We start from the raw sequence: 10,073 nt of genomic DNA, 5'->3' as shown, positions 1-10,073 counted from the left end.
CCCTCATTGCTAGCACAGCAGCCTGTGATCTAACCGCAAGGCAGCAGCGAGGCTGGGGGAGGGGCGCCCGCCATTGCTGAGGCTTAAGTAGGTAAACAAAGCTGCTGGGAAGCTCAAACTGGGTGGAGCTCACAGCAGCTCAAGGAAACCTGCCTGTCTCTGTAGACTCCACCTCTGGGGACAGGGCAATAACAAACACAGTCCAAACCTCTGCAGACGCAAACGACTCTGTCTGACAGCTTTGAAGAGAGCAGTGGATCTCCCAACACGGAGGTTGAGATCTGAGAAGGGACAGAGTCCCTGCTCAAGTGGGTCCCTGACCCCTGAGTAGCCTAACTGGGAGACATCCCCCACTAGGGGCAGTCTGACACCCCACACCTCACAGGGTGGAGTACACCCCTGAGAGGAAGCTTCCAAAGCAAGAATCAGACAGGTACACTCGCTGTTCAGAAATATTCTATCTTCTGCAGCCTCTGCTGCTGATACCCAGGCAAACAGGGTCTGGAGTGGACCTCAAGCAATCTCCAACAGACCTACAGCTGAGGGTCCTGACTGTTAGAAGGAAAACTATCAAACAGGAAGGACACCTACACCAAAACCCCATCAGTACATCACCATCATCAAAGACCAGAGGCAGATAAAACCACAAAGATGGGGAAAAAGCAGGGCAGAAAAGCTGGAAATTCAAAAAAGAGGAGCGCATCTCCCCTGGCAAAGGAGCGCAGCTCATCGCCAGCAATGGATCAAAGCTGGACGGAGAATGACTTTGATGAGATGAGAGAAGAAGGCTTCAGTCCATCAAATTTCTCAGAGCTAAAGGAGGAATTACGTACCCAGCACAAAGAAACTAAAAATCTTGAAAAAAAAGTGGAAGAATTGATGGCTAGAGTAATTAATGCAGAGAAGGTCCTAAACGAAATGAAAGAGATGAAAACCATGACACGAGAAATACGTGACAAATGCACAAGCTTCAGTAACCAACTCGATCAACTGGAAGAAAGAGTATCTGCAATTGAGGATCAAATGAATGAAATGAAGCGAGAAGAGAAACCAAAAGAAAAAAGAAATGAACAAAGCCTGCAAGAAGTATGGGATTATGTAAAAAGACCAAATCTACGTCTGATTGGGGTGCCTGAAAGTGAGGGGGAAGATGGACCCAAGTTGGAAAACACTCTTCAGGATATCATCCAGGAGAACTTCCCCAACCTAGTAGGGCAGGCCAACATTCAAATCCAGGAAATACAGAGAATGCCACAAAGATACTCCTTGAGAAGAGCAACTCCAAGACACATAATTGCCAGATTCACCAAAGTTGAAATGAAGGAAAAAATCTTAAGGGCAGCCAGAGAGAAAGGTCGGGTCACCCACAAAGGGAAGCCCATCAGACTAACAGCAGATCTCTCGGCAGAAACTCTCCAAGCCAGAAGAGAGTGGGGGCCAATATTCAACATTCTTAAAGAAAAGAATTTTCAACCCAGAATTTCATATCCAGCCAAACTAAGTTTCATAAGTGAAGGAGAAATAAAATCCTTTACAGATAAGCAAATGCTTAGAGATTTTGTCACCACTAGGCCTGCCTTACAAAAGACCCTGAAGGAAGCACTCAACATGGAAAGGAACAACCGGTACCAGCCATTGCAAAAACATGCCAAAATGTAAAGACCATTGAGGCTAGGAAGAAACTGCATCAACTAACGAGCAAAATAACCAGTTAATATCATAATGGCAGGATCAAGTTCACACATAACAATATTAACCTTAAATGTAAATGGACTAAATGGTCCAATTAAAAGACACAGACTGGCAAACTGGATAAAGAGTCAAGACCCATCAGTCTGCTGTATTCAGGAGACCCATCTCACACGCAGAGACATACATTGGCTCAAAATAAAGGGATGGAGGAAGATTTACCAAGCAAATGGAGAACAAAAAAAAGCAGGGGTTGCAATACTAGTCTCTGATAAAACAGACTTTAAACCATCAAAGATCAAAAGAGACAAAGAAGGCCATTACATAATGGTAAAGGGATCAATTCAACAGGAAGAGCTAACTATCCTAAATATATATGCACCCAATACAGGAGCACCCAGATTCATCAAGCAAGCCCTTAGAGACTTACAAAGAGACTTAGACTCCCATACAATAATAATGGGAGACTTCAACACTCCACTGTCAACATTAGACAGATCAACGAGACAGAAAGTTAACAAGGATATCCAGGAATTGAACTCATCTCTGCAGCAAGCAGACCTAATAGACATCTATAGAACCCTCCACCCCAAATCAACAGAATATACATTCTTCTCAGCACCACATCGTACTTACTCCAAAATCAACCACATAATTGGAAGTAAAGCACTCCTCAGCAAATGTACAAGAACAGAAATTATAACAGTCTTTCAGACCACAGTGCAATCAAACTAGAACTCAGGACTAAGAAACTCAATCAAAACCACTCAACTACATGGAAACTGAAAAACCTGCTCCTGAATGACTACTGGGTACATAACGAAATGAAGGCAGAAATCAAGATGTTCTTTGAAACCAATGAGAACAAAGATACAACAATCTCTGGGACACATTTAAAGCAGTGTGTAGAGGGAAATTTATAGCAATAAATGCCCACAAGAGAAAGCAGGAAAGATCTAAAATTGACACTCTAACATCACAATTAAAAGAACTAGAGAAGCAAGAGCAAACACATTCGAAAGCTAGCAGAAGGCTAGAAATAACTAAGATCAGAGCAGAACTGAAGGAGATAGAGACACAAAAAACTCTCCAAAAAATCAATGAATCCAGGAGTTGGTTTTTTGAAAAGATCAACAAAATTGACAGACCACTAGCAAGACTAATAAAGAAGAAAAGAGAGAAGAATCAAATCGACACAATTAAAAATGATAAAGGGGATATCACCACCGACCCCACAGAAATACAAATACCATCAGAGAATACTATAAACACCTCTATGCAAATAAACTGGAAAATCTAGAAGAAATGGATAATTTCCTGGACACTTACACTCTTCCAAGACTAAACCAGGAAGAAGTTGAATCCCTGAAGAGACCAATAGCAGGCTCTGAAATTGAGACAATAATTAAGAGCCTACCAACCAAAAAAAGTCCAGGACCAGATAGATTCACAGCTGAATTCTACCAGAGGTACAAGGAGGAGTTGGTACCATTCCTTCTGAAACTATTCCAATCAATAGAAAAAGAGGGAATCCTCCCTAACTCATTTTATGAGGCCAACATCATCCTGATACCAAAGCCTGGCAGAGACACAACAAAAAAAGAGAATTTTAGACCAATATCCCTGATGAACATCGATGCAAAAATCCTCAATAAAATACTGGCAAACCGGATTCAGCAACACATCAAAAAGCTTATCCACCATGATCAAGTGGGCTTCATCCCTGGGATGCAAGGCTGGTTCAACATTCGCAAATCAATAAACATAATCCAGCATATAAACAGAACCAAAGACAAGAACCACATGATTATCTTAATAGATGCAGAAAAGGCTTTTGACAAAATTCAACAGCCCTTCATGCTAAAAACGCTCAATAAATTCGGTATTGATGGAACGTACCTCAAAATAATAAGAGCTATTTATGACAATCCCACAGCCAATATCATACTGAATGGGCAAAAACTGGAAAAATTCCCTTTGAAAACTGGCACAAGACAGGGATGCCCTCTCTCACCACTCCTATTCAACATAGTGTTGGAAGTTCTGGCTAGGGCAATTAGGCAAGAGAAAGAAATCAAGGGTATTTAGTTAGGAAAAGAAGAAGTCAAACTGTCCCTGTTTGCAGATGACATGATTGTATATTTAGAAAACCCCATTGTCTCAGCCCAAAATCTCCTTAAGCTGATAAGCAACTTCAGCAAAGTCTCAGGATACAAAATCAATGTGCAAAAATCACAAGCATTCTTATACACCAGTAACAGACAAACAGAGAGCCAAATCAGGAATGAACTTCCATTCACAATTGCTTCAAAGAGAATAAAATACCTAGGAATCCAACTTACAAGGGATGTAAAGAACCTCTTCAAGGAGAACTACAAACCACTGCTCAGTGAAATCAAAGAGGACACAAACAAATGGAAGAACATACCATGCTCATGGATAGGAAGAATCAATATCGTGAAAATGGCCATACTGCCCAAGGTTATTTATAGATTCAATGCCATCCCCATCAAGCTACCAATGAGTTTCTTCACAGAATTGGAAAAAACTGCTTTAAAGTTCATATGGAACCAAAAAAGAGCCCACATCTCCAAGACAATCCTAAGTCAAAAGAACAAAGCTGGAGGCATCACGCTACCTGACTTCAAACTATACTACAAGGCTACAGTAACCAAAACAGCATGGTACTGGTACCAAAACAGAGATATAGACCAATGGAACAGAACAGAGTCCTCAGAAATAATACCACACATCTACAGCCATCTGATATTTGACAAACCTGAGAGAAACAAGAAATGGGGAAAGGATTCCCTATTTAATAAATGGTGCTGGGAAAATTGGCTAGCCATAAGTAGAAAGCTGAAACTGGATCCTTTCCTTACTCCTTATACGAAAATTAATTCAAGATGGATTAGAGACTTAAATGTTAGACCTAATACCATAAAAATCCTAGAGGAAAACCTAGGTAGTACCATTCAGGACATAGGCATGGGCAAAGACTTCATGTCTAAAACACCAAAAGCAACGGCAGCAAAAGCCAAAATTGACAAATGGGATCTCATTAAATTAAAGAGCTTCTGCACAGCAAAAGAAACGACCATCAGAGTGAACAGGCAACCTACAGAATGGGAGAAAATTTTTGCAATCTACTCATCTGACAAAGGGCTAATATCCAGAACCTACAAAGACCTCAAACAAATTTACAAGAAAAAAACAAACAACCCCATCAAAAAGTGGGCAAAGGATATGAACAGACATTTCTCAAAAGAAGACATTCATACAGCCAACAGACACATGAAAAAATGCTCATCATCACTGGCCATTAGAGAAATGCAAATCAAAACCACAATGAGATACCATCTCACACCAGTTAGAATGGTGATCATTAAAAAGTCAGGAAACAACAGGTGCTGGAGAGGATGTGGAGAAATAGGAACACTTTTACACTGTTGGTGGGATTGTAAACTAGTTCAACCATTATGGAAAACAGTATGGCGATTCCTCAAGGATCTAGAACTAGATGTACCATATGACCCAGCCATCCCATTACTGGGTATATACCCAAAGGATTATAAATTATGCTGCTATAAAGACACATGCACACGTATGTTTATTGCAGCACTATTCACAATAGCAAAGACTTGGAATCAACCCAAATGTCCATCAGTGACAGATTGGATTAAGAAAATGTGGCACATATACACCATGGAATACTATGCAGCCATCAAAAAGGATGAGTTTGTGTCCTTTGTAGGGACATGGATGCAGCTGGAAACCATCATTCTTAGCAAACTATCACAAGAACAGAAAACCAAACACCACATGTTCTCACTCATAGGTGGAAACTGAACAATAAGATCACTTGGACTCAGGAAGGGGAACATCACACACAGGGGCCTATCATGGGGAGGGGGTAGGGGGGAGGGATTGCATTGGGAGTTATACCTGATGTAAATGACGAGTTGATGGGTGCAGCACAGCAACATGGCACAAGTATACATATGTAACAAACCTGCACGTTATGCACATGTACCCTACAACTTAAAGTATAATAATAATAAACTAATTTAAAAAAAAAATCAAATTACCCAACTTAAAAATGGTAAAGACAGTGTGAATAGGCATTTTTTCAAAAAGGGCATACAAATAGCCAACAGGTGAATGAAAAGATGTCCAACATCACTAACCATCAGGGTCATGCAAATCAAAACCACAATGAGGTATCAGCTCACACCTGCTAGGATGGCTGTTACCAGACCAACAATGTGTAACACATGCTGTCATGTGTGTGGAGAAAATGAAACCCTTGTACATGTACATTGTTGGGAGAAATGTAAGTTGCAACAGCCTGTGTTGAAAACTGTATGGTAGTTCTATAAAGACTAAAAATAGAGCGACTATATAATTCAGCAATCCCACTCTGTACACTTTCCTGAGGTCAATAATGTATAATTATATAAATAATGTGATGACAACATAACTACTAACATTGTTAGTCTGTCGTCTCTGGTGTCCATTTGAGCAGTTTTGCCCATTTGTTTAATTACAGCGATTTCTGAAACCAAATTTTACCGACCTCTAACAATCCCCTCTTACATTATGAGTGAGATTTCTGCACCACTTGGTGGAATTTACTTCCACATTCAGATCTCTGTACACAAACGCAGACAAACTGCCTTCATGCCCTGCAGGAATAATTTTCAGTGAGAAGCAAAAGTGTTCACTCGATGTGTCATGTAAACCGAGTACTTGTCAGTTCTCTCCAAGATGCCGCAGGCATGGAGCACCTGGCTTCCATTCACTGTGAATCGGGCCAGGTCAGGGCTGTGCCAAGGGGAAGTATATTAACAGCTTCGAGATTCAGCTCGAGATCTGGCTTCTTGCATATTAATTAGAGCAAGTGTATTTCTCTAATTTCTCACATTCCAGAAACACTAGACACATGCGTTGTTTTGTTAATGAAAATGATAGTGAGCTGATGCTCACAGATCAACAGAAGTTCTCTCTGTAGCATGATATACGTCTGGCAAACTGAAGGCTGGTGACAAGTTTACAACTATTTTGCTGGTTTTCCCAGTTTCAGAAGAAACATGCTGAGGGGGTTAAGCTTTCCTAAATCTCCAATATCCCAGAGACTGTTACAATATTTACTCTAAATGTAGTAGACAATTGTCTGGAATAGACTAAAGAAACTAAATGTGGAAATACTTTTATTTACATACAATAGAATAGATGAACCTATTATCTCTTTGAATTTTAAAATGGATTCATTTTTCCTTTAGGTGGTTTTGGTAGTCAAACAGTGTTAAAACTATTGGCGTTTACATGATAAAACTAACTTTAGCCTTTGGAAAAAATGTGTTTCTTTCTACTTACTGAGATACAATAGCAGAAACGTTGAAAGCCAGAGGCTGCCAAGTGAACCGAGGTTTACAATGTACTGCAAAGTGAGGAGCAGCCGACACTCCTCTAGGGCTCTGCTAGGATTCCAAGTCTTTACACCGAGTCTCCTCCAGGGGTAAAGTGTTTACAACCAAGTCTCAGACTAAAATGATCAGTGAACCTGGGATGGGAGAGGAGATAACAGGCACCCTATAAGGTCTTTCATAGGTCAGCTATTGCAGCACAGCTTTAAAAAGAGATAGTAAATCTAAGGAGATAAATAGGAGCAATGCGCAGTGTGGAGGGAAAAAGCCAGGTACAAGCAAGAGGGAAAATATGAGTGGCTTTGTGCTGGGGACCCTGGAACCTGAGGGCAAAAGAGAGGAGACACAGAGAATAAAGGAATTCTAGAAAGAGGAAGGGGACGATGCTGGCTATTTACAGCTTTTCTTGGTTCATTCTTGGCTGCATCATGCTCCTCAGAGCCCCGGTGACATCTTTGTTGCAGAGACTGTACACGAGGGGGTTGAGCACAGGAGTGAAGATGGTGTAAAAGGTGGACATCGTCACGTCCTGCTCAGCTGTGTGGTAGGAACTCGGGAGCACGTAGGTGTAGAAGGAGGCACCAAAGAACAGCAGCACCGTGATCATGTGGGAGGAGCAGGTGGCCAAGGCCTTCCTGCGGCCGGCGGCAGAATTCCTCCTGTGGAAGAGGCACAGGATGAGGGTGTATGAGCTGGAGATGATCGTGATGGGGGCGAGAAGCATGAGGATGCAGCACAGGTACATGAGTGTCTTATAGAGGGAGACGTCAGAGCAGGAGAGCTTCAGCAGGGCAGGAGTCTCACAGAAGAAACTCAGGAGTTTCCTCGACTGGCCAAAGGGGAAGCTCATGGTAATGGGGGTGAGCAACAAACCATCAACCATTCCCAAACCCCAGCAGGCTGACACCAGGAGCTGGCACACCCTCTGGTTCATCAGCAGCGGGTAATGGAGGGGTCTGCAAACAGCAGCATAGCGGTCATAGGCCATGGCAGCCAGGAGGAAAACCTCAGCTCCAGCCAGGGTCAGGTAGAAGAACATCTGGGTCCCACAGCCTGCCGGGGAAATGGTGTGATCTCCAGTGACCTGGCCCACAAGCATCTTGGGCACAGTCACGCATATGTACATGAGATCCATGAGAGCGAGCTGGCTGATGAAGTACATGGGGGTGTGGAGGCGGGGCTCTGAGTGGATGAGAAGGATGAGGAGGGCATTCCCAGTGAGGGCCATCAAGAAAACACGAAGGTCACGGTGTAGAGGAGGGCAGCATGCTTGCTTTCAGCAAAGAGTCCCGTGAGAATGAAATCGGTGCTTGCAGTTTGATTCTGAGAAGTTGGATTCCCTGAGCACATGACTGGCTCACAGTTTCCACATGAGGGAAAAAAAAGAGTCATTAGTTTTGAATCTTTCCTATGTACATGACTTTCCTAACCTTTCTCTGGTAAGACATGCGCTTTGAGTTATTTTTCTAAAACTTGAGTTAAACTGATGTAAAATCCTAAGTTCAAATCTTAGAGAGATCAAGCCGCATGTTGGCCACAAGCTAAAATGAAATATGAAACAGATGTGGGGAGGTGACTCTTCATGAGCCAAGTCAAGAGTGAAGACATGTGTACTCTTTACGTCTTATTTATTTCCCCCCAGAATTAATACACATACACTGGCCTTGTGGGATGGCTCGAGACCTAAGTAGGGAATGTACATTAGGTCTGTCACACAGTGTTAGTGTTGGGTTGAGCTTTTCACGAACTTTTGGATACAGTAGCTCATCCAGGACTCAGTGATGGAAATCACAGCTGATGTTAATGTTGTTAATGGTACGAATATCATAACTGATACCATGAAATAAGCTGAAACTTTGAAATCTCCTTAAATTTCTCTACCATGATACATCTCCATTAAAGTCCACTTTCCTCATGAAAACTTTTCAGCTTACTCTGCTGTTCCTCACAAGATTGAGTTCCAGAGGCAGCGCTGCCTGGGGCAGAGGAGCAGAGGGAGAGTCCCGCCTGCCTGCGGAGAGCAGCTCGGGGTGCAGAACTAGTGCGGAGCAGGAGAGCAGCAGGAGGGAGTGAGCCCTCTCCCAGTCCCCGGTGACATCTAAGGCATTTAATTTATTAACTGTCATGCAGAGAAATATTTTTACAAGAAATCACAGCAGTAAACGGGGCAGATGCCCTAAATATCAAGTATTTAGTTGAAATATAAAAATATTTATTTTCATTTTGTTGATACCATTTATCCCCCAAAATCATGCCTAAAATGTCCAAAATTCCGTGCGTAGTGATTGAAAAATGAAGTTAAAGACAGCACATGGGGCAGTTGTGTCGAATCTTTCATAAAACCGCAGCCCTGCAACCAAGCCTAGGGTCCTCTTGTCCTGCATCTCCTTTGCATAATAGACTAAACCGCCACCCCTCCCATCAATTCAGAGCTTTGCTCAGTAACTGCTTTGTCTGAGTATTTCTGTGTCTCATTTTCCAGTTGAATTGTTTCAATCACGCTTGACACAATTGTCTCAAAGTTAAGAAGCCCAGTAACTTCTAGACTAATGAAGAGTCAAGGAGACCCATGACTGAGGCCTGGTCATCCTCAGGGTTGCTGTACTGTAGGTTAGAGAAATAATGCTGAGGAAAATACTAATAGTGACTGAGGCACGTGAAAATGCAAAGTGAAATATAATGCACTATTCCTAGGGCCGAAAAAGAAAAAACAAACCTGGGACCTTCAGGAAACCTAAAGTCAGAATTAGGAAGATACAGCAACAAGAGTCAGGTATCTTTGTTCCTTACTTACCCCGTTTATAAAGCACTGAAGAGACGGGTTACTGACACACCTTTCAACAAAGAGAAACACGGCACATACAGCACAAACCTTTTACTCCACCTGTTCTACTGCATCAGAGAATAAATCGAAGCCACGCCAGCTCAGTGAAGCTCTTTCACCATGCTAAGGGCAAA

The 10,073-nt window shown here is 42.2% G+C and overlaps 1 protein-coding gene across 1 annotated transcript; it reads right to left on the bottom strand.

Annotated features, from left to right (window-relative positions):
• Nucleotides 1-7,509: 7,509 nt before the first annotated feature.
• On the bottom strand, nt 7,510-8,465 carry LOC139359742 (olfactory receptor 2T3-like). Its single transcript, XM_071083690.1, is given in 2 exon segments — nt 7,510-8,354; nt 8,357-8,465. Coding segments are annotated over 2 exon segments (954 nt in total).
• Nucleotides 8,466-10,073: the final 1,608 nt, after the last annotated feature.

Source organism: Macaca nemestrina, chromosome 1, assembly GCF_043159975.1.
Source record: "Macaca nemestrina isolate mMacNem1 chromosome 1, mMacNem.hap1, whole genome shotgun sequence".
NCBI lineage: Eukaryota > Metazoa > Chordata > Mammalia > Primates > Cercopithecidae > Macaca > Macaca nemestrina.
The sequence above is the reverse complement of the archived record's forward strand: the minus strand, read 5'-3'. Positions and strand labels throughout refer to the sequence as shown.